At 36.9% G+C, this 25,944-nt stretch overlaps 1 protein-coding gene across 1 annotated transcript in view; it reads right to left on the bottom strand.

The window, feature by feature from the left end:
* The window catches only part of LOC113050641 (heparan sulfate 2-O-sulfotransferase 1), a 69,566-nt gene that overhangs the window by 2,684 nt on the left and 40,938 nt on the right, over positions 1–25,944 (bottom strand). The window contains exons 2-6 of the mRNA XM_026213837.1: positions 3,818–4,056; positions 794–879; positions 497–635; positions 310–407; positions 6–163 (exon numbers count right to left, since the gene is read on the bottom strand). Coding sequence (XP_026069622.1) covers positions 6–163; positions 310–407; positions 497–635; positions 794–879; positions 3,818–4,056 — 720 coding nt within the window. The remainder of the gene's footprint in view (positions 1–5; positions 164–309; positions 408–496; positions 636–793; positions 880–3,817; positions 4,057–25,944) is intronic.

Below are 25,944 nucleotides of genomic sequence, written 5' to 3'. Positions count from 1 at the left end.
AGTACCTGTGCGGTACAGCTCAGTCGCTCCTCTGAAGAAACGTGGCAGGGCTGCCTCGAGCATCATGATAAAATCCTCCAGCTCCTCAGTCACTCCCACAAGCAGATACTCATTCACCAAATTATACTTGGCCTGCTCGAGAGCCCAGCTACTGCCAACATTCCTGCACAAACAGACACACAGGATCGTTTCCAGCTCCTACATACAGCAGTTTAGAGAACAAATCACTAAAGAGTAAATCAATCAATTTGTCTAATGCGAAAGAGCATTACATAAAAACTTGAGAAACAGGCTGCTTATATTACCCACCAGCACTCAGAGTAATGGCCGCAGAAGAACGGGATTTGTAACCAAAGCTTCTCAGGAGCACAATCCGAACCTCCTGATGACACACACTCATCAAACGTCTGAAACACATTCACACATATTGCACCTTAGCATGCACATGGGGAGAAAATTAATAGTTCCTTTGAATAATAGTTCAAATAGATAATACCTTTTTGTCCCCCTGCTTCCTCCGCCTGAGACCTGGCCGATAATCATCTCCAAATCGGAGAAAGTAGTAGTAAGACACCAACCTCTCGATAGGGTCTCGTACAATGTTGATGTAAACCGGCTTCCCCTTCACTCCGAACCTATTTATATAAACAGATTATATTATATTATGATTATGTAAAGTGTAGGGACTTTTGTGTCTTAAGAAAACATATAAACATTTTAACTACGATGAAGTGTAGTGCAACTGCTTCCAGTGATCGTGGTGAAGGTTTTGTCTCAATCCAGCAAAACTTACTTCGTGAAGTCCAGGTAGGAGACATGGCCGTGGTAGAAACCTGGTTTCATTTCTCGCCAGGATGTCACATTCCTTACAAACCTCATCTGTAAGCACAAGATAACACATTCGATTTGTCCCTGTGCAGAGTTTATAAACCTCCAAATGTATTTTACTGCATGTGTGTTATGCCCCCATCATTCAAGCATCAGCGATATCCAAATCTCAAATAACAATCTTGCACTGACGCACTGCATCTGTCACGGGCTCCTAAACAAACCAGCCAAGAGACTACTTAATGCAAACACATATCAGCAATGTTTTCTCCAAACATCCTCCCCATAGTCCCACAGCTGTGCTCTGCTGGGAGGGAAAGGTTGTATCATCTGCACCGTCGAAAGGCTTCGATGAAAGCTAGACTGGATATTACCTTGGGAAAATCACAGATAAATAACACCTTCCCTCGGTGTGCTCCGAGGCCTATTATTTCGTGGATGGCAATGACGTGAATACAAATGTAAACATACACTCATGATAGCACACTGACAGAGCCACATACTGTGTTGAATAATGCTGACACATGTGAGGTCAAAATGATGCTGAAATGCTTTATTTGAAGGGATCACCATCCACTCTGCAAATAAAACTCAAGATTGATTTCTGTTAGCTGCAAACACGTTCCCTTATATAACAATGCTTGTGATGAACAGAGTCTTTCTTTGCAGCTGTCAACCAGATCTGTTTTCCCCCCTTGTTCTTCTTTGTATCTGTTGGTTCAGCGCTGCATGTCACACAAAGGCACAGCAGCAGTGTGGATATTGACAGTAGGTTATGAATTATAGAGGTGGAGCCAGAGATGAGACGGCTTGTTAGACAGAAACACAGGACTGTTTCACCTGGACTGTCAGGGTGAGACTTGGGCAAAAGACCAATCAGAATGTCATCAGTACAAACACGCTACACCTCTGCACTTGGTCTGAACTGCACAAGATGAGTGTGCTTGTAAAATGTGCCCAATAGCTGGCATGTTTATACAGTATATTGTATGTGGCTATTTAATTATTACCCTGTTTAAGCATTTTTTAAGCAAATAGCTGCTGAAAATTCCGCTTTGCAATCACAGGATTCACATATAGAACCATTTAAATGTTGTTTTACATAGTTTAAAGTGCCCCTGTTATAGATTTTTGAAAATGATCTTTCATGCAGTGTGTAACACAGCTCTAAGTGAATGAAAACAAAGTTTTTAATCTGAAAGTGCACCGTGCATAAAGTTATTGTCTCTCAAAAGAAAGAGCTGACTCTGAATCTTTGAAACGAGTCGTTTTTAAAACGAATCCCAAGCCGTTTCATGTTAAACTGCAAGTTTAATCTTCTGGACGAGTCAAATTCACAAATGAATCATTGGGACAGTCTAAAATGCTTAACGTGAAAGAACATGGCTTTATGCATCAAAACTGTGTTTTAAAAAGACCAAACTCAGTAAACAAATTATTAATAAAGCGTTCTATTCACAGACAAGCAGATATGAGCCCAGAATACGAACGCAACACATTTAATTATGCGTTAATCATTTTACTCCCATAACCTGCTTGTCTGTAAATAGAATGCTTTAATAAAAATGTTTAAAAACACGTTTTAATGCATTACGCCACGTGAAGCGTTTTCCTTGAAGGCCAATGGTTTTCTATGGGAGGATAACACTTTTATTTATCAACTGCATGACAGATATGTAACAATAAATAGTCTTGTCATGCTATATAAATTAAAGCAATACTGATACATCCTTTTCATTTCCTTTCTCTGATGATATGAAATGATCACATTTTCAAAAATGATTTAATTCATAATTCATAATCTGATTGTCCACTGTGGACAATCAACCCAAGTCATTTATTAAATGTAGTGGGTTGTTCATCTGTTAACCTAAAGATCAGTTTAATTTAGCAAAACAATCATTTCAGGGACAAGGCAAGTTACAAGTTAATATTTTTTTGCATTATAATGAAAGCTTTGTAAAACTGCACAGCGTTTTTTGCCTTTTAAACAAATTACTCCGTCCTACACCAACTACGACACATTTCCTATCATACATGTCTATGAAAGACGATGAACCAATCAGAGTAGGTATGAAGCCCCACCTGGAATGAAAATGCTAATATATTCTTTGCCAATAGGTTCCACTTTGGTGGCTGTAAAAATAGATGTTTCCCAGGTAACAGCTGTACACAAAGCAGCACTGTGCTCACAAACACTGCTTTATCAGGCATTACAGGCATAATGTTATGAAAATGAGACCAATCACTGCAGATTAGCATCACGCAGAGGAGGGGTCATTAAACAAATTGCTTATTATAAGACAATGAAAGTGTTTTTTTAACCTTGAATGCACTTGTATCAACCTGTTATTGGGGACTCCCAAAACCAAAATATGAACCTTTCATTACCCATAATAGTGGGACTTTAAATAAAAAAAAATAAAAAAAAAAAACAGTTATGGATTTAAAAAGAGACTCGGCTGAACCACAGAAGGACAGTGACTTCTTTCAGGGTGTTCTGAGTTCATTTGAAGTGTTCGCATACAGTTATATAGACCTTTGGACCAAGCTGCTCAAACAAGGTATGTGTGACAACCTCATTAATCTTTGACAACTCATATGGAGTGGATTGCAAAACTTAAGAATTCTGTTCACATAAATGTTAAATAATCTCAAAATATTCACAGAAATGGCAAACATTTTGATGCAATGTAATGGCGCTTTTCCATTGCATGGTGCTTTTTTTAGTACCACCTTGGGTGAGGTAACCAAACAAGCTGTACCAATACTAAAATTTGCAGATTTGCAGACAAATTGAAAAAAAAAAAGAAATGGCTGTAAAGTGGACAGTAGATGAGGTGGTGGCACAAATATAATGATCAGTCTATAATCCCACCCACTTTCAAGCAGAACTAAACTGCAGTGGGAAAGCAAACCGAGCCGAGCTGAGTCGTACCACGCAGTGGAAAAGCGCCATAAGCTGAATGTAACGTAATGGACATGTTACCTGATCCTGCAGGGACATGACCGGATTATTCTTGGTGGTGTTGATGTGGAGAACATGGAAACGGTTCTTTCCGCACAGGTCATATGCAATGTTGGTGAAGGAGGTGCTGGCAGTCTTGGGCACACGGTTATAGATGATGATCAGATCCTCAATCTCAGGCAATGCAGGAGAGTCCCGCAAGCCGTCCCGTGTCTGTCTCTGTTCCACCTCTCGCACCTCGTGTCTGGCCATGGTGCGCTCTGTAAGAGAGAAAAGATGGTCATATTTACAGCTACAAACATGCATTTCTCTTTATAATTTTTAATAAAACAAAATAAATCAAAAATTATATAAATAGCTTATATGGTCTCTCTCTCTCTCTCTCTCTCTCTCTCTCTCTCTCTCTCACACACACACACACACACACACACACACCTACACAAAACAAGTTATTAAGTACAATTCATTTTCAGTTAACTGTATGGGCCAAACTTTCCACATGCCTAATAACAACTGAAGCATATTTTCCCTATACATATTCATAACTGAATTTCAAATTAAATATTTATAGTTTTGGTTTTATACAATGCTTTTATGTTTGGCAGGCTTGGAAGCTGTTTCCAATCTTCAAAATCTGTAAGGGAAGCACATTGCACCTCAAGCTCAAAGTGTGTCTTGACTGTACACCAGTGGGTCACCAATCAGATTCAATGTGAACCATTTAGACTTATCAATCTGTTCCTTTCTGACCAAACTGTGAACCATGTGCAGTCTGAGCTGGTCACACTCTACTGTCTAAAGGAAACACTCCTCACAAAATTTTCAGTGTCTACTAGATGCTTTTAAAAGACAACAATGTCTCATAAAGGACCAACCCTTGCGGTTCATGTGGAGCCAAGAGAGTTCAGGATGAAAACACCAAACAGTACAGACAAAATCACAACAATAAAGACAATAACGTATCTCTCTACAATGCAATTTCCAATTTTAATAAATTAATACCACATTAACATTACCATCTGATGCATCGCTGCACATTTTTGGTATGAAAGGAGAACAAAAAAAGAAAAGAAAACTGAATATTGTGTGTTGTAGTAGATTTGCAATTTTCCACAATGATGATAGACTTTCATTAAACAAAGCCACTTAAATTTGACTTAAATAGGATAATCTCTTCTGAAGTGTAAACAAGCTAAATAACAGTGTGGAATTTTACGCCCTGTGCACTAATAATAGAAATGCACAGTGATCCTGAAAACAAAAGCCAAGCTAAAATTTAATGAAATCTCTCCCTAGTCACCACGCTGTATCATATGCTCATTTTCCACACAGCAATTACACAAAACTCAGTTTGCTAATATACTCATCAGTCTTCAACAGAGCACGCCTACCAGTGCATAAAATTAGCCACTTAAAATATTGATCAAGTCTTAACAAGCTTCTATGCATCAGCTGTGCTACTCTTACTCGAACCACACTCGGCCTGACATCTCATCTACATCACATCTACTCAGTCTGACATCCCATCTAACTAGGACACTATCCCAAATCAACATAGCTGTATAGACCATGACTGCTCACCTAAGACATAGCTTCACCTGCAACAACAATACATTTTTAGAATGCTTTTTTTTTGGGGGGGGGGGAGAATCATACCACAGCCCTGCCCGCATTGAAAGCAGCCAACAACATAAATAAAAATACATGTAATATTATAAAAATGTGTATGTATGAAGTATATGCAAATAGGTTATGTATGTACACTGCCATTGAAAAGTCAGTACATTTTTTTTTTTTAAAGAATGAATACTATTAATCAGCAAGAATGCATTAATTTGATTAAAAATGACATTAAAAGACATTTATAATTTTACAAAAGATTTCCATGATCAGAAATGGTGTTCTTTTGAACTTTCTATTCATCAAAGACTCCTGGAAAACAAACGTTTTTTTTTTTTTTTTTCACAATAATTCACAATATTAAGTTGTAATATGTTAACTGTTTAAAATAATATCTAAATGTATATTAAACAATAAACATGAGAAAAAAAGTTCCACCAAAAAAAAAAAAAAACTTTGGATGCCACATCATTACAGACACATAAAAAATACTAAAGTGTGCTCTACAATGTGCAGTGCATTGTTGGTAAGAGAAAACACTTGTCCACAGACTTTTGATTAATTACGATATAAATATAAGCTATATAAATTGGTTACTTTTCCATAAAAAAATAAACAATATCCAAAAAAAAGTTAAAATATTTTAAAAGTTTCCTAGAGTGCAATTCTGCAATTAAGTACTGATTAATATTAATTAACAACACGTTTTATAATAATACTAGGTTGTCCTCGATCGTGGCAACTATCTACTGCAGGAAAATAGTTTAGAATGATGATAAAAGTATGATAAGAAATAGGGGTGGTGAAAAAAATCGACTATCGATTAATCGCGAGTATGTTATGGACGAGTATGAATCGATTATTAAATTTTCAAAAATCGATTTTTTTTTTCCATTATTTTATTTTGTAAAAAAAATTATACAAGAGTTGAACGTCACGAACGCGCCCAGTTCCAGTTAGCAAGCAGCCAGAACAGGTGTGTAAAATGGAAAAAACAGGAGCGAGCAACCAACCGATCCACCCAGCTCCATCTGGGCTCAAAGCAAGCGTGTGGATTTATTTGGGTTTTCATGGCAGGAGCTCTAACCCTCTTGGCGCCATGGTTGAGTTTACTCGACAAGATGCGGCACTGAATAAAACGGCCGATTTTGTCAAATAGTGTGTCAAATGTCAAGCGATCTCCCCTGCACCAGATAGCAGACATGTAATACTTCATCTCTGACTCAAAAAAACGTAATGCTCCTTAACAAAATCTTCGAGAGCGCATTGAATCAGTGCGAAAAAAAGCGGAGCTTGTGTGAGAGTGAGCCATTTTATCTGACCAATATTGTCAACGTTAGCGAGTATTGGCATTAGATTATTATTATTATCATTATTATTTTTATTATTATCTAATGGCATCAATAAAGCTTCAATAAACCCGCAATGAAGTGTTGGGACTTCTATTAGTGGACACTAATTCTGAAGGGGAATATCTGTATTCAGAAGATGACGGAGATATTGAAAGTGAAAGTACACCAAGCACAAACGGTGAATCCTTTGCCCAATGTAAATTGTCCTTTGCCAAATGTCAAGGTGTGAACAATGTTTGCAGGGGTCGGAGTGTTCATCGCGAAATTAGCAGGCGTTTTATTGTTGCGGGGACGAGGCGGGAGATTTTTTCCGCGCTAGACCTGTATATTTGTCTTCTGACCGCACCTCTCCGCAATCGCGGTGACAGTATTGTAGTGGAGACTTTGTCTAATGCCTCTGGGTATGTTAGACAAGGTCGAAGTATTCATAGGACAGTTAGGAGGTAAGGTGGAGAGTAGTCCGAGCCGTGCACACTCGGCGCGTGCGCGAGGCAGATCTGTCCGCGCTGCTCATAGCAGAAGCAGAGGCGATGTGACACGGGGCATAGATTTTGAACTAAAAAGGTTTTGTCTACTTGTGTTTGTGTGTCATATGAATAATATATATGTGCCCCATACATGGAATCAGAGTGCCTGCTGCATGTAGTAAACTGAAAATCCCAACCACTACATGCATTCGGTTTGTTTCTACCATTTATTAGTAATGATTTACACAGTTTGTTTACTACTTACTGTTGTGAAATGGAAAATCAATAATCGTTAATCGAGAATCGTTAATAATCGAAAATCGACTGTAATCGAATCGGGACTTCAATAATCGTAATCGAATCGAATCGGGAAATCATACAGATTAACCACCCCTAATAAGAAACTAGAAATGTAAATGGTTAGTTTTGTCATGCCATTTCAATCTCAGCATAGAGTGCATAAAGTAGTGAAAAAGGCATCATAGATCAAAGGGTAGGAGTGTAATAGGGAAGAAGTGATGAAGCCTGAAACCTGAGCTGTGGTGTTTGTCCTCTGCTGGCACTAACAGAAGGCTGAAACTGCTCTTAATGGAGAGCGATGGAGATGGCTCAGTTGTGTCATTGGACATAATGTCCATTACAGCCCCATAGCCTTCCAACTCCATCCAGCTTCTTTAAATAATCACAGCATCAAAATCAAAGCACAGCAAAATCCATCTAAAGCTCAGCTCTTCTTCCGAGAACAGCAACAAGGGAGAGGCCAGCAGGCACGGCTGCATTGCTCACCTTAATTAGCAAACCAACCTGCTCTTTCCTGACAAGCAAACGACTTTCCAGATGATTAAGCCTTTGATGATGTTAAGAGGAGGATGCATAATTACAAGTGAAGCTGTTTGAGGGGTTTTTGATTTTGTAATGAAAGCAAGGTCTGTTGGGAGATCATTAACATCGACGCAGCATCTCATATTCTCTCTGGTTTCTGTTCTGCACAGTAGAGGGCAGCATCAAGCCACCAGGTAGCCAAACTGGCAAGGGCTTTGGGAGGGCTTCACCTCATATGGAGGCTCAGCAGGTTTCCTGGAGGTGTTTCATCCACAAATTAAATGCAACACAGAACTGATCGATCATCAGAATTGATCAACTGCTGTCCTAATTTTTATATCAGTAGGCTACATCACATTGATGGGACTAAAATCTAAAGTGTTTGGATGGCTTTATGGTTACTTTATTTACAAGTTCATATCCAGCAGGTGGCGCTTATCTGGAATGAACTGGTAGACAGAGATTCAATATTGTGTGGGTATTCTGTATTTACATCTAAAGGTATTGAACTACATCAGATACATATGTTGCATCATCTAATCTTCAAGGAACGAACAAATGTTATATGTTAAGAAAGGGGCCAGAGTGCTCATGCTCGGAGGAGGACAGGAAGAGGGATATGTCAACGTAATATTTTGATATCTACCCTTTCTCCAATACCTGTATGCCCTTCCCTGAAATAATGGCTGAAGTTCCTTTCCATCACTCCCCCAGCTATGCCCTATTCCGTACCTTTATTTATCATCCTAATCCAGTGCCTTTCCTCTAAAGAAAAAGCTCTAGAGAAGTCATAAGCTAGTAAAAAAGTGTAGTTGAAAAGCTGCGACTATCAAAGTTTAGCCGCTGGAATTGAAGCCTTTGTTGTTGCTCTCATGAGGCAGTACTGAACTTCAGCGCAGAAGTACACCTCAGTACCACAAGCAGCAGGAAGAGCACTCTTGTGTGCTTGGAATAAGAGGTATGTGATCAGCAGAGCGGATCTCTCATCTCTGAGCGATGACAGCAGTCTTTAAATGTGTATAAACACGTCTGCACATTTTAGGCAAAACTCTCTAGTTTTGAAGCTCATTCAAACATGACAAAAGACAGTTTCCTGCTTGAAATTGGAAAACAAATCTATATTAAATAATTTTACTGTGACTAAATCAGCTCTTTTCAGATCAACCTAATATACAGTTGAGAAATATGGAGGATTACTGTAGGAGTGTGACTTTAATATTTACAGCTAGTGGATTAAATGGACACTACAGTCCAAATTTTAAATATTGGAGAAAGTTGTTTCTCCCACTCCCCCTGCTCAGACTCGAAGCTTATATGGTAATTGAACAGGCAGAAATGACTTGGAAGGGCGACAAGCCTTATACTGTAAGTTGATGAGTTGATTTACCCTGATTTTAATATGCCCCTGCTCATAGAGCTTTTCAGACAGATGCCGAAAATATTTAGTTCGGGTAGAATATGTCATGTCTGAACCAGTTTGTTTGTTGAATACTATTGAGTTAATTTGCAGTGGGCAGAATCACACTGACCAAAAAAACAACAGACATTCCGACACAGAAAGCACATTTTAAAGTAGAATTGTTTTTTGGTGAAACTAGTAACTTTGGCAAACATATTATAGTATTTTTATGCTTTAGTACAGTCAAAAAAATTTACAAACAGCGCATTTTTATAATAAAATGAAGGAATCAATTAATTTATTAGCATAACCCCTCAAACTTAAAACCAAAACGTTTTAACATTTAAACATTAAAACTGCTTCAAGAACCTCAAAACTATTCAATACTTCTTTACAATTATTTTTTGAAGAGAAATTACCATTTAAAACAATGTTACATGTTTCGTGTTCAGGTGATTTTGGAGCCAGGTATGTATGGAGTACCATTAGGTGTCAAAAATATTTTTTGTAAAATTATTTGTTAAAGTGTAACCAAACCCCTGGTCAGAGCCTGACTCCACCCACTGACAATATTTGAAAAATGCTGAAAAGTGGGCAGATCACAGTGGAGATAGAGGGGACGAACCTAGGGCGGGGCTGAGCGAGAGCGGTGTGAACCTGACACCCGCAGTGACGGATTGATTGACAGCTGCTGTCCGAGTCGCTAAAATGGAGAGTGACTCTAGTGACGCAAGTAGCTTTGCAACAGAGCGATCATTTGAAGTAGAGGACTTTTCTCACCTACCTTCATCTGAAGTGGAGGATGTCGAGGTGTTTGTTTATATCAATTATATCAACTGGCTCAAACTGCGGTCTTAACTCCTGCATCGCGTCACTTTTCAGCGCGAGCTGTGGCGATCTCCACCTCCATTGCGTTGGAGAAGCAATCCCGTGTAAAATGCAGTTTGCACACTCCAGCTCTAGGCGGGAACTCACGGTCTTCCAGGCCAAGTGCATGCAATCACTGGCGCCTAATTTTAATGTCTGCTGGAAAACTATGCAGTCCAGCAGTGCTGTCGCAACTAGCAACACACCTCCGTACCATCCTGACCACTGTACTAAATACAGATAAATCTATACTAACTTGAAGATCTAAATAACTATATAATTGATATGCTAAACAGATGCTATAATAGTATTTCCTGATCGTTTTCAATACTCGCAATTCCAACTCCTGACTCACTACAGTGATTATGATGGAACAAGATGGTTTTCTACTGCCAGGGGCGTGGTAGCTCGTACCAAGTGGCGTGGTGAGCTGGAAACTGCTTATGTCACCTGCCACCGCTTACGTCACTTGCCACCCCAACATCCAATAGGAAAAATCAACTGCAGTAGCCACCGTTCAACCTGAAGAGGGCAACACTCAGACGTTTTTACACCTTATATTGTAGAATTAAAACACTTTATACTCAAATGTCAAAAAAGTTACTCGAATCAATGAACAGCACTAATAAAGCCCCAGTCTTATAGATCATTAACTAAAAAAAGTTGGTTTAGAGTTTAGTTACTCTTTAAGTGATATTAGTGTTAAATGAATAAATAAATAAAATAATTTTTTAAAAATACATTATAGCCTTTCCCCTATCGCGCACACTTTTGGGTAATAATTTTGTTTTGTTGACGAACCACTGCAGCATGAAAAACAGATTTTTCATCTGAAAAAGAAAGTTTATGTAAGTACAGGTAAAATGTTTTGATACATATTTCATACAATGATGTACTAAAAATAAATCCTCATCAATGCTGAAAAATAAATTGTCATTTAATTAATTTATAGTTGAATGTAGTTGAATGTAACAACAACAACAAAAAAAGTTTGCCTATGTGCATTTAAAAATATAAAAAAAAGTTGAAAGGCAAATTGATTGAAAACAAAAACAGTAATAATAAGTAATTGAAAATGATGTTAATGCTGCATTTTAAATCAATATATGTTTACATTAAAAACATTTTTTTTATATTTGTCATTTTGAAAATTAATACAAAAATAATAATTAATAAATTATTGATTCCTTCTTTTTATTTTTTAGGTGGCACTGTTTTTCTGCCATAAGGAGAAAATGTGACAAGTATGTTAATACAGTGTTTTCAACAAAGACTTAAAAAAATAATTAATAGTTCAACAGATTGTATTTGCTCACTATTGATGATTAAAGATAAGAATAAATGTGACTAATTTATGAAGCATTCTCCATTTTGCTCCTGAACAATGCTCCTCAAGCAGAAATCATGCATTACAAATGGTTCAAAATATATATTCTCTTCATATTTACCTCCAATACTTTCAGATTCTTGCATGACCCTTGCAATTTTTATTTTTTTTGCAGACCCTGGAAATGAAAGAATGACTCTGCTGGTAGTTTGCATTCTGACGCCTGTGGGACAGAAAGTAGGAGGTATAAAATACATTTTGAAGGTGTGTTTCTCTGATCGACTGGAAATGTAGATGAAACCTCATAAACATGAAGGGGACGGTTCTTGGAGGTTGCTACAGAAACTGTACCAGCAACATCTATTGATTTAGCTTGAGATGAGCAAACGAATGATGCAAATTCAAATAGGATTCCGGAAACCCTGCGGTGGCGCCCACCAATGTACACTTAGACCTACAGTACGCTTCCACCGAAATATATCACAGCGATTTAACTACCTCAGAACCTGAAGAAACAGAGCATTTAGAGGAAGTCTTCCGAGTCAAATAGAACAAGAAACATATGTCGCAGGTCAAGCCTTCACAAGCTAATTTTTTAACCTTTTAACCAACCAAACAACAGGATGCCAGCTGGTAGTATCTATCTCAGTTGTAATCAAACTGATGTAATTCAAGGCAGGCAGGAGTGTCGACATTATCGGAACAGAAAAAAAGCTGAGATTAATGGCTGATATATATGATGCCAAGGGATGGGAGGGTAGATGGCGGGGGGGAGGGTGAGATGGATTGATCCCAATAACCTCTGCTGATTTAATTAGATACAAGCATATGAATTTCCCATCTGTCACAGAGGAGGAGCATGACGGCCAGGAGCTGGGAGGCAGTACATTATCTCATCGCACCTGGCTCAGTAAACACCCACCTGTCTCACGGGACAATATCATTGACAGGTGGCTCACCCCCTCCTTACTAAACCTCCAAATTTATTGTACAACACTTCACCGTCTCAGCTCTAACACACAGTCCTCCTTTCTCTTTCTTGGTTTCTTTGTGTTTCCCTACATCTAACAGCTTTTTAGTTGATTTTGAAAAATATGGACGAAAATGCCAATCAGTAGGTTTTTATTTAAGCAGTCAGCATTTTTCAGCTGTCCTTAAAAAATGTGATTATCCTGTCATAATGACAACGTCCTCTTAAAAGAAATTAAGTAAAAATGTCAGCTATGAGGACAATAATGCACATGGGGGGTTTGATACCAGAATATTGACTTTTGAGATAAAAATAAAATACATATATCTGGTTATACATTACTTATTACAGTTATAATAATAATAATAATAATAATAATAATAATGTTGATAAGTGATCATAGCAAAAGCATGCACAAACACACACACACACACAAACAAATGGATATGCATAGTAATATATATATATATATATATATATATATATATATATATATATATATATATATATATATATATATATATATATATATATATATATATATATATGGTTGTATAGTCAACAATAATAACTTCTAAATATTATAAATACATAATATTTCTGGTACCAAGGTACTTTTTCTTTCTGCATGCTGCAAAGTCCTACACTGGATTTGAAAATTAAAATTGGTTCTGCATAGCACGTTTAATTTCCATAAAATTCAATTAGTGTAATGACCCGAAACCACGGTTTGGCTCAGACAAAAGTCCTTGTCCTTTCATTTTTGGCCTATAATCTTCAACATGCCAGACTCCCTTTCTCTAGCCCAAGGTGAGCTTTAACTTGTGTTTTCATTCTCCTATCTCTGTAACTGTAACTGTGGCAGCGCTTGATGCCATCGTTTAATCTTGGGGCTCACTACTAATCAAGATGTGATTGAAAACCATTACAGAATTCTATAAAAGAGCAATTTTTTGTTTAATCCCTCACTTTCATTACAGCCCAATGCCTTTACAATGATTCCCTAAGTACAGACAATAAACATTGCAGATGACACCCATAATGACAGCTACTACCCGCACAGGACACTTTAAATCCACAGCAGATGACATACAGTAAAGTGAGAAACAAGGCAGTTATCTGAGGGATGAGAGAGTCTGTGAAGGTCAGAGTCAGTTGAGTGGTGTTACACTGACTGGAGACCAGTTTTAACATCATGACAGCTCAAAAATAAATAAATAAATCAAATAAAACAGTTGCCTGTGGACTCTTAACAACCTTTGATTCCTTGTGGCACAGGGGCAAAATGTAGCATATTTTTGGCACTGACTCAGAGCTTTTAAAAATATAACTTTGACCTCAAACTTCACATAAGTACATGGAGCTGCAGTGATCCCAAGACATGTGTTTGCTAAGGCAATTACGGCATGTCTTTAACAGAAAAAAAAAAATATCTGCCTGTCATGTCACTTTATAGTAATAAATAAAGCATTTCTTTGAACAAAATATGTCTAAATATAGTAGTTGATAAAAGAAATGCAATTTAAATTTACATTCTAATTACATTTTAATTTTGCAGTGGAAATAAATTTTATAAATTTTTTAGATGTCGATTCCGTAACTTGTGGTTCCCAAGACCATAGTTCCAACAAACATTCACAAACAGAATCGCAAATTTGTGTGGTTAGACCCACAGTTCATATCTTGTGTTTAGAAGCATAGTTTTCTGTTATTATGATGCATACATTCTAGATACATAATATTCCTCTCGTTCGATTTAAAAATACATCTTATATAAAATACATATTTACATTTAAATATTTTAGTGTGTCAACAATCAGAGCTGTTTTTGAAGAGTGCATTTGTGTGTAACACAATGCAAGTCACAATGCAAAACTTGCAAATTGAAATGAAACAGGTTCGATACAGGTTCAATACAGCAAAATGTTTTTTGAAGGGGTTGGGGAGGGATTCATGCCTGAACGGGATCAAAACGTACATACAGGCTCCAAACAAAAAAATCGAGTAGCCATTGGCTCCTATAAGAAAAAAATTCACTAGCTCATAAATATAGCAAAATGCTCCTCTTTTTAGTTATTTTTCTAGCTGACTGATGATGGACACCGAAAGGTTACTGAGGTTAATATTACTTTGCAATGTTTACAAGCTTTACACGTTTTCCACAGTTTGAAAGTGTTGTACTGTAGAATCTCTTATAAAATAGCCGACCTTTTAATGTTAATTCATGTTCATTATGTACTCTAGTAGTAAAGAGCAAGGTATGGTAGGTTCACGTACTGCTTGAACTGAGGCACTACTCGCGATCGAGTTAAAAACATCTCAACTGTCAGAATCCCGCAAGCGCACCGCGGGTCATGTGACAAGAACCAACCAATCAGCTTCATCCTTTCCAGTACCAACGTTGAAAGCTCAGCCAAGATGAAGGAACAGCTGATCATACATGCCCGTAGGCAGGGGGGGTTCGGGTGGTTCGAACGAACCCCCCCCTCACTGCCACAGGTCCAGAATTAGGTAACATACCACATGTAAATGATTAAAAAAAATGCATTTGCTTCTCATGATTTGGGGAAAATATAATTGCTTTTCCCATGCCACTATATTCAGCAGCTCTGAGTGGCAGCAAACAGTGACACTTAGTAATGACCCAGAATGAAACACTTACTGTAGAAATGTGCTAGCAACAACACAGAACACCTCAGCATTGTACCAGTGAGCTTTGCATGTCAGGTTCACAATTATATATTATACAATCCAGTCTAAGATTAGACTTGCTGTACTGTAAGCTTCTCTTTAAAATCCTGTGTAAAAAAAAGGCTTTTTTTGAGGAGTGGGAGGTATAATAAGGTTGCATCCTCATTTCATCATTCAGTAAACAGAAGAGGATTTTAAAGAGAAAAAATACATAGCATAGCAAGAAAACTGAAGCCTCAAGACACCAGAAATAAATAAAAAAAGAATTAAAAAAATGAAGAAGTGAACTGCTGTTGAACCCATTTCATTTTAATGCGATACTGTTTCTCTGTCTTTAAGCCAGCTGTTTATTTATTCAAGATGAAACACTAAAGAAGTTTGACCCACAACTGAACTGAAAAGCTTTCTCATTTCTGAGTGTTCCCCTGATGTTTAGCGGACAAAAAAATGGCAGACATTAAAAAGCAGAACTCAACCTCCGCGAAATTCTGCTACCTTATAATAGAAATGTAAAGCCTCAGTCTATCATTTTGCCTCTGGAAACAGAGTGAAGTGAAGCATGATTATTATGTGGTCTTAACCATAATGCCACCAATCCGAACTCAGGTTATTTCTGTTTTTCTAAATCACCAACTACTATAAGACTCTAACTGCATGTGTATTGTGTGTTCCACATGAATCTTGTGTAAACTCTATTCACCTATCCACTCAAATCTTTTGGTTTAAGTAGAATATCATATCAGCAGAAACGTAAAAAAAAATTCCAGCTCCGGGTAACCCGCGACAGCCACAAGTTTACCCTTCATCATTGCAGTCTCCAGTAGGAATGGATGTATCTCATGCAAGTATCGAAAATATCAATAGGCCTACCCAAATAAAAATGAATGATACTAAGGTGTTTCAAGTGGTGAACAATTCATCCATGCATGTCAATCCACACAAAAAATTTTTTTGACTTCGTAATCCTTAATCAAAATCTGAAAATGCACCTCCCCTCTGCATTGGAGGACCTTCCCTGATGACGTAGGTTTGACGGTTTGGGTGTCTGCTTCGCATCCGTAACCACGCCCCTCCAACTGACAGTAGACAGGCTGCCTGTGTGTTTGCGAGCATTGACAGCGCGTGAAAGGAGAGAGGGCGAGGAGGTGCATTTTTGGTTGTGGCACTCACTAAACACATTTCCCATTCCCTAAAACTCTCTCGTCACGGTCCAGATGGCTCGAATTTTTACAAATTTCGAGGAAGGAGGGATAAGAGAGAAGCCACGGATGTGCTCGAAGCACTTCACGCGTGAATGCTTCAAAAACTGGACAGAACACTAAATGGGGTTTGTGAGATTAGATATCTGTCATTAAAAACCTATTTTTCTAGATCCAATCAGGTGCTAGTTGGAAAATAAAGCCACGCCCACTATTTTTCCTCATTAAGTATTCCGTTTCTCTCTGAAAATATGTCACAACACTGGAGAAAAGTCGTTTGCAACTTCCAGTTCACGTGGACTTTCATTTACCAGTGATTTTGTTTATTTAGCAACAACAACAAAAAAATAATGCATGCAATTTGTATTAAATTGGTCAAATAACCTATGTTAGAAAATACTTTTGTCCAACAGGACAGAACTATTTTCCTGCTAACACATGCAAATGTTGCCTGACAGAACCAATCAATCACAGTGCATGCAAACAGGGCTGCTTTTCCCAAAAGTATCATAAGAAATCATGGATGCTTTTGGGAACGGCAGCCCAGAACAATGCTCATCAGAGGATAGAAAAAACATATATGTTCGAGTTATTTCACAATAAACAAAATTAAATTGTAGCCTATAGTTTGTGCAATTACATTTACTTAAATTGAACATTAAAAGTTCATATGGATCATACTGATCTATTCTGTAATGTTAGTATAAATCATACACTGTCAGGATAAAAAGGTTGGATTTCATGCATGCAACAGCCTGTCACTGGCAGTCCCTCATGAAAATGAACCATGGATTTAAAAGACAGTAGTTCAACTATAGCATTTGTAGATTTCCATGGTTACCACTACAATTAACATATTTTAACCATAAGTAAACAAAAAATATAAACCAATAAGTTGCAATTAAGGCATATTGAATGTTAAATTGCATTTAAAATATAAAGTTAAGTGTATAGCATTGCCCATTTTACTCATAGTAATTTAATAATTTAATACATTTCAGAATTTAAAAGTTCCGTTTAGAAGTATTGTATCGATACTGATGATACTGGCCTTTAAAAGTATCACTATCAGTATCGTATTGAAAAAAAATAAGCGGTATCTCTTATCTCTAGTCTCCAGATGTTCCAAGCAACTATAAACTTCCATCACCACAACAGAAGGCCCGTCTCTCCAGTCATTCGATTGGACAATGGAAAATAATTTAGCTCACCTTTATGCTCAGTTTCTTTTTTTTTTTTTTTTTACTTCAGTCGCTCCACCAAAACGTGAGGTGCAGCAGGTGGCAAAAACGCAAGGCGCCCAAGGCTAAACGGCACACAAAACATATAAAGTAATTTTAAAAGGTGCCTCTCATTGCAAAAAAAAAAAAAAAAAACACGTTCTGTTTGACTGGGGCCTTACTCCTTGCACCGGACAGTGAAGTGCTACACGATGGAATTTTAGCTGTTGTGGTGCGACGTGAAATGTGTCAACGATCTTATCCAATGTTAGCTAACATGCACCAAAGATCTTGGCTATTCTGCTGTTAGGACTTGTGGTGTATTTTTGCAGAAATAAAGGCTCTTTTTACGGTCTCAAATTTAAAACTTTGTAGCTAGTTTACTATTTTGCCCCAAGATGATACAACAAACACATATTGGTTTTAAGTAAAACATTGATAATATGGAAATTCCAAGGTACAATTCAAGAGCATACCAAAAGTCGCTAAGATGAGATCTCAGCAGGTTTTAATATCAATCTTTAGGTGACACTGATAAAACAATAATCTTTTGCAGTGTTCTCTCTATAATACTGTATTTGTATTAGGGCTGTAGCTATCGAATATTTTAGTAATCGAGTATTCTACCAAAAATTCCAATGATTAATGAGTAATCGGATAAAATGTGTTTTTGCTTAATTAAATTGCAATATTAATTATGCAAGAGAAAATAAGACTCCTGGGTCTCTTAAAATGAACAACTAAGTTTCCTTTTTTAGAAAAAAAAAATATATTTTTATTTTTTAAATGCATAGAATGCAATGCATACATCAAAAATAAACATTTAATTATTACCCATTGATTCTCTGTCTGTACTTGTACTGTGAACAACGACAATAAAGTTGATATATGAATTAAGTGCATTTAAGTGCCATTCAGTTGGGGTTTTAAATAAAGCATTTTCTGAGATGCACATTAAACACATAAAACGATAATTTAATTTCTTTTAATTATTGAAAGTTTACTTAATTTTTTGGTAAACAAAGGGGATTTACTATAAAAAATAAAACATGGAAGAAATGTTGTGTGATTTTAAAAAAAAATATATATATATATTTTTTGTAACTTAGTAGGCTATGTACATTCTGCTGAACAACAGTCTTTAACCGGACGTTTATTTTGACGGATTTGCGTACCTTTACAGTTCTGTGTATGTGATGTGACGCTAGTTTTACTCAAATCAAACGGTCAAATGCTCATGAAGTGACTGTCAGAGCAGTTCTGGAGATGTTGTTTATGTGTTCACGTCCTTATTTAGAGAGACAGCAGACGCTGAATTCACCGCGAGCTTCATGCGCGCTTCCGTGTGTTTAATGAATGAAGACGCGCTTCTGCTCCATTCATTAACAAAGACACGCAGAACATGCAGGATTCATATTTAAACAGACTATTCCGGCTTAATATTTACAGATATTAGTCCATATCGTGATTTGATGTAAGTGCAATGACCTATTTTTGATGAATTCATTCAAAATTTGTCAAATTCCTTGCCATTCCGCGTTAAACTGTAAATTCCGTTCTTATGACTGACTTATGACTTATATATTTGTACTGTAATGTCTTCTCTGCACACCCATCTGAGGCCTCCTTATTTTACTTTGTGATTACCTCAGATACTTATACAACTAACCTGCTTTTCTCATATGTATAAGTTTTCATATGTAGACCTTAAAGAACACATAACTGCACATAACTGTGGGAAAATTTCCATGTATTTTATGGTACAGTTTATTACTGAGATACTTATATAAAGATGAATGTTGATTATATACCTAGTTCACCCAAAAAATTAAAATTATGTTATTTAATCTCCCTCATGTCATTCCAAACCCATAAAACTTGTGTTCATCTCAGTCACTTCAAAATGTCCTTAAAGAAATCATAAAATAAATCCTTTTGAATGGAGTGGAATAAACCAAAGGTGCTTCTCTTTGGGCCAAATGGTTTTAAGAATGGTAAGGAGCAGTTCCAGTTATATTTCCACTTGAACTTAGTTAGGCATGGTCTGATTACAGACCGTTCTTAATGCATTACGCCACGTTAAGCGTTTTCCTTTTAGGCCAATTATTTTCTATGGGAGCAAAACAATTAACACGTAATTAAATGCATTTCGTTCTTATTCTGGACTCTTATTCTGCGTGTACCGTATTTTCCGCACTATAAGGCGCACTTAAAAGCCTTTAATTTTCTCAAAAAAAACGACATTTCCTTTAGCACAGCTCCATCTAGTGGATGCATAACGCAAACCCAGTCAAACGTTTGACTGCAGTATCTTCTATTCTATGTGCCTTATAATCCGGTGCGCCCTATATGAAAACAGTTTTAAAATAGGCCATTCATTGAAGATGCACCTTATAATCCGGTGCGCTTTATAGTGCGGAAAATACGCTAAGTCTACAACACTTAATAAAACAAAATGCTATTCTTATTTAACTATACAGTTTTTTTCAGGGCAATCATTTTGCATGCTTTTTAAGGTATGTTTACTAATTAAGATTCACTGTGAACCTTACTTTAAAATGTTACCACTTTGTCTATTACTGCCAAAAGCATTGACAATCTGGAGCAGAAAATCTCAGAGAAGGATGCGATACTGGCATGGAGCACTGGCAGATGCCACCTGTGATGCTACGCAACCCACCTGCTTCAGAGACCTCACAAAGCCTTTCAGACAAAACAAACCAAACGTATTCTGCATGTGGCTATAGAAAAGCAAGAAGCACGAGAAAACCTTGAAATGTAAAACTATAATGCAGACACAACACAACATATATTCGACGACAGTTTGTTTGCTCACAATGAACATGTAACTCCTGCATGTCATGACACTCACAGCCAATCAAAATATATTTGATATGCTACAATTATGAGAAACAGGATTGTAGACTAATGAGAGTGCATTATGGGTGGGTCTACCTGGTATCGCAGCACAGAAATAGAAACCAAGTGATCTGTAAAATGTTCCACCACAGTCACAGATGTTTAGGAAATAGTTAATAAAAAAAGATTCATTAAATGTTTTAGTTTCCCTGGTTTTTTTGAGCAGTATTTTGCCCTAATGTGTCAAGAAAATCTTATTAAGTGTACTCATCTGTAATTGGCCCTTAGGCATGCCTTAGCTGCCAAGCTGTTGTTAGCAATCTTTCCCATCATCCGACTCATCTTGCTCTGAGCTGGCTTCAGTAAATCCTGCTGTCCCAATTAAAACATACTCTGTGCTTTGATGCCACTTGATCTCACTGCCCCCTTAACCCCAGGGGTTTTTAACACTAGGGGGCGATCACTGTCTCTTACCTTTCGAATCAGCAGACAACACAACCTTTGGCTAATGCTTGTTCCCAATTAGCAAGCATTACACTTTTCAATGTATGGTGAGGGCTCACTGTTTAATGAAATTACAGCAGTCAGATGAGAGTCTGCAGGGAGTGGAGAGAGACAGTGAGAGACTGGCCAAAGCATCAGCCCATTGTGCAGTGGCCTAGATTTTACCTCCCTCAAACCATCTTTCTAAATCCCAAACCTGAAACCATTCTGATGCATGAATGTTATCTGCCACTAACCATACTGCTTTTTGTGTGCAAAAACACACAAGATAAAATAACCAACTGCAGTTTGTTTCATTGTATTGCACATTTTAGGGGCAAGTCTAGCTGAAATATACCACCATTCAAAAGTTTGGGATCTGCATTTAAAAACTTAAATCAATCTGTCAATCAGTCAATCAATCAAACAAGCAAGCATAGAATTGTGACATAATTCAGGAATAAATAAATTATGATTGACAAACAATTCCAGAAAGTTTTAACATTTAATTGACAAATAAATAGAATGGAAACATTCACAAATATATTATCAAAATATATCCCAAACCCAACTTTGCCTGGTATTCATTTGTGTCTTGCGCCCTGCATAATTGTAGATCTCTGTACGCATTTGTGAATTGCTCGCTGTGCATTTGTGGATCATTTCTACTGTCAAGATGCTGATGAATCCACAGATGTGTGGACTCCACTCAGCGTCTACTAAAATCAGGGCAGGAGTAGATTCATTTTGCACCCTTATAAGGAACTATATTTTATGGACACTTTGCTCGAATTGAGATTAAGTGCTGTTTGTGTGATTAAAAATCTGTTTCCATTAGACTGTTTTAGTGTAAGGGTTCTTTATATTTCCATCAGGATCAGTGAATGAGGAAAAATTAAGGATTTGATCATTCACACCACTTGATCATTCACAGATGTCGAGCATGATCAATAACAGACATGGCATAATGACTTATTCAGCCTTCAAAACCACAATCACTATGACAAATAAAGGGCATAATAACAAGTATAATATCCAATATGGGCCTAAATGACCATCTGGGTACCAGCCTCACCATCACTATAAATTTGTGAGCACTGAGGATTTGTGACTGGATGATGTAAATAAAAAATGTGCATTTACTATGGATGCTAAGTAATTTTTACAATCAAAACTAATACATTTGATTCATATGAAATATTGTTTTAAACTTTTAACCCCAAAATATCTCTTCTTACATTTATATGCATTTATTTTCAACACAACTGCACCACATTTAAAAATAACCCATGTATATTTTTTCTTTGTAATACTTTTTTTTTTTCTTTTTGTATTATTTATAATGCTTTATGCATTGTTAGATCCACATAGCTGCTCATATACATCATTTAGACCAGCAACCTTTTCGGCATGGCGTGCCATTTGTAAATATTCTGGTTAACCACTGTTCCCTATTGCTTGCGTGCCAGCAATTATCGCTCTGTTGGCACACATGCCGTAGGTTGCCTACTCCTTATTCAGACCATTTGAGTGGAAAACTGGGAAACAGCATTGGCTGTTGTGTGGTGGCAATTAACCCATTACACAAATTTGCATGTTTAACATGAGGCTGAATTCAGTTTGTGGATTTTCCATTTGTCTTATAATAATATATGTAATATATTAATATTATTAATATAAATCTAATTTGCGTTAATAACAGTTTCTGATATAAACTGCTGTTTGATGCCACTTTTAAAGCGCAAACAAAAGTCAACATGTGACTACAAAGTTAATACAGACAAAAACGTTTAAATAGTTTTTAACAGTTTTAATGTTAAAATGTTGATATTTTGAATGGATTTTGTAAAGTAGTGATAAGAGTGATCTGTGGATGGCTTCAAATACCATTCACTATTTTTATACATAATGCACACCAGCATTAAATATTATTAAGTTCCACCATTTAGCTTCATTAGCGCTGAGCTAATTATCTGACAAGAAAACTCAGCTGTAATGACTTAAATGGTCAGAGAACAAAGGAATAATGCAACAGACAGGATCTAAATTAATTTGACATTTCAAAATTCATGGACGGCTTTTATCCGCAGACAAGAAAGAGTGACTGTTCAGTGGAGAAACAGACTAAATGTAACATTATACTGACAGCTGGAGCTTTAACTGCTCTCAGTATTCACATAGTAACACAACAGTCAACATCTCCAACAGCCTCACTGAGTAGTAGTTTAGCTCTGTTAGGGTTTAATTAATGTGCTTCCTTTTTTTCTGAAATTAAATCATTACAGAAAATCTCAAATTTACAAAAAAAGAAAGAAAGAAAGAAAAAAAAAACATTAGGCACCAGTGTTTTGCTAAATAATGTGCCTGCACATTAAGAAATTAAACTGCATAAATACCTTTCCAATACAATATATATACAGTATTGTTCAAAATAATAGCAGTACAATGTGACTAACCAGAATAATCAAGGTTTTTCGTATATTTTTTTATTGCTACGTGGCAAACAAGTTACCAGTAGGTTCAGTAGATTCTCAGAAAACAAATGAGACCCAGCATTCATGATATGCATGCTCTTAAGGCTGTGCAATTGGGCAATTAGTTGAAAGGGGTGTGTTCAAAAAAATAGCAGTGTGGCATTCAATCACTGAGGTCATCAATTTTGTGAAGAAACAGGTGTGAATCAGGTGGCCCCTATTTAAGGATGAAGCCAACACTTGTTGAACATGCATTTGAAAGCTGAGGAAAATGGGTCGTTCAAGACATTGTTCAGAAGAACAGCGTACTTTGATTAAAAAGTTGATTAGAGAGGGGAAAACCTATAAAGAGGTGCAAAAAATTATAGGCTGTTCAGCTAAAATGATCTCCAATGCCTTAAAATGGAGAGCAAAACCAGAGAGACGTGGAAGAAAACGGAAGACAACCATCAAAATGGATAGAAGAATAACCAGAATGGCAAAGGCTCAGCCAATGATCACCTCCAGGATGATCAAAGACAGTCTGGAGTTACCTGTAAGTACTGTGACAGTTAGAAGACGTCTGTGTGAAGCTAATCTATTTTCAAGAATCCCCCGCAAAGTCCCTCTGTTAAAAAAAAGGCATGTGCAGAAGAGGTTACAATTTGCCAAAGAACACATCAACTGGCCTAAAGAGAAATGGAGGAACATTTTGTGGACTGATGAGAGTAAAATTGTTCTTTTTGGGTCCAAGGGCCACAGGCAGTTTGTGAGACGACCCCCAAACTCTGAATTCAAGCCACAGTACACAGTGAAGACAGTGAAGCATGGAGGTGCAAGCATCATGATATGGGCATGTTTCTCCTACTATGGTGTTGGGCCTATTTATCGCATACCAGGGATCATGGATCAGTTTGCATATGTTAAAATACTTGAAGAGGTCATGTTGCCCTATGCTGAAGAGGACATGCCCTTGAAATGGTTGTTTCAACAAGACAATGACCCAAAACACACTAGTAAACGGGCAAAGTCTTGGTTCCAAACCAACAAAATTAATGTTATGGAGTGGCCAGACTAATCTCCAGACCTTAATCCAATTGAGAACTTGTGGGGTGATATCAAAAATGCTGTTTCTGAAGCAAAACCAAAAAATGTGAATGAATTGTGGAATGTTGTTAAAGAATCATGGAGTGGAATAACAGCTGAGAGGTGCCACAAGTTGGTCGACTCCATGCCACACAGATGTCAAGCAGTTTTAAAAAACTGTGGTCATACAACTAAATATTAGTTTAGTGATTCACAGGATTGCTAAATCCCAGAAAAAAAAAAATGTTTGTACAAAATAGTTTTGAGTTTGTACAGTCAAAGGTAGACACTGCTATTTTTTTGAACACACCCCTTTCAACTAATTGCCCAATTGCACAGCCTTAAGAGCGTGCATATCATGAATGCTGGGTCTTGTTTGTTTTCTGACAATCTACTGAACCTCCTGGTAACTTGTTTGCCACGTAGCAATAAAAAATATACTAAAAACCTTGATTATTCTGGTTAGTCACATTGTACTGCTATTATTTTGAACAATACTGTGTGTGTATATATATATATATATATATATATTAGGGCCGGGACTTAATAAAAAAAAAAATCTAATTAATTAGAGACTTTGTAATTAATTAATCGAAATTAATCGCATTTTAATCGCATATAAATATTTGACCTGAGAACAGTGAGAAGTAATTTTTTTCACATGGATTTATAGTATACCATTGAATAATGACTGAATACATAAGCTTAAGCAACAAAATATTGTTTATTTTTGTTCAACCAAGTCTAGCAGACCAGTGCAATTTTTGCCATGAAGTGTAGCAATAGCATATTTAGAAACAATTTAGAAATAGTACATTTCAGAAATTCAGGTAGCTTATAGGTGCTGGAACCTTCTGTAAAGTGTTTTTTTAAGTAATACACAATACTGTCAATTACATTCAGAACATTGGAAACCCTGACTATTAGAAAACATCTCTCTGTTGCTTCAGAGGCCATAACATACTAAGTCCAACTCTCAATAACCTTGGCCAAAACAATAAAGAGTTCAACATAAAGTGCCAGTTGCACCAACAAAATAATACATAGTTCAACATAAAGTGTAAAGTCCACGCTAGCTGCTATATGTTTTGCGTTGAGGTGATACTTGAGGCTCGATGTGCTGCGGTGATATGCGAACGCTAGTTGGTGCCCCAGTATAATCGGTCCGCCGAAACTCATCCAGTGAGAAACGTTCCGCGGTGCAAAAATCAATCAAACTGGAACATTTCCTGAACTCTGTAATGTTTAGAAATCTACTGTAGGACAACACAAAAGAAATGTCTAATAAATGTTTTTGCAAATGCTTCCTGCATAGTGGCTGGCTCTTAGTGTT

This window comes from Carassius auratus, chromosome 31, assembly GCF_003368295.1.
Source record: "Carassius auratus strain Wakin chromosome 31, ASM336829v1, whole genome shotgun sequence".
Classification (NCBI taxonomy): domain Eukaryota; kingdom Metazoa; phylum Chordata; class Actinopteri; order Cypriniformes; family Cyprinidae; genus Carassius; species Carassius auratus.
Note: the sequence above shows the minus strand (reverse complement) of the source record. Positions and strands in the feature narration are given on the sequence as shown.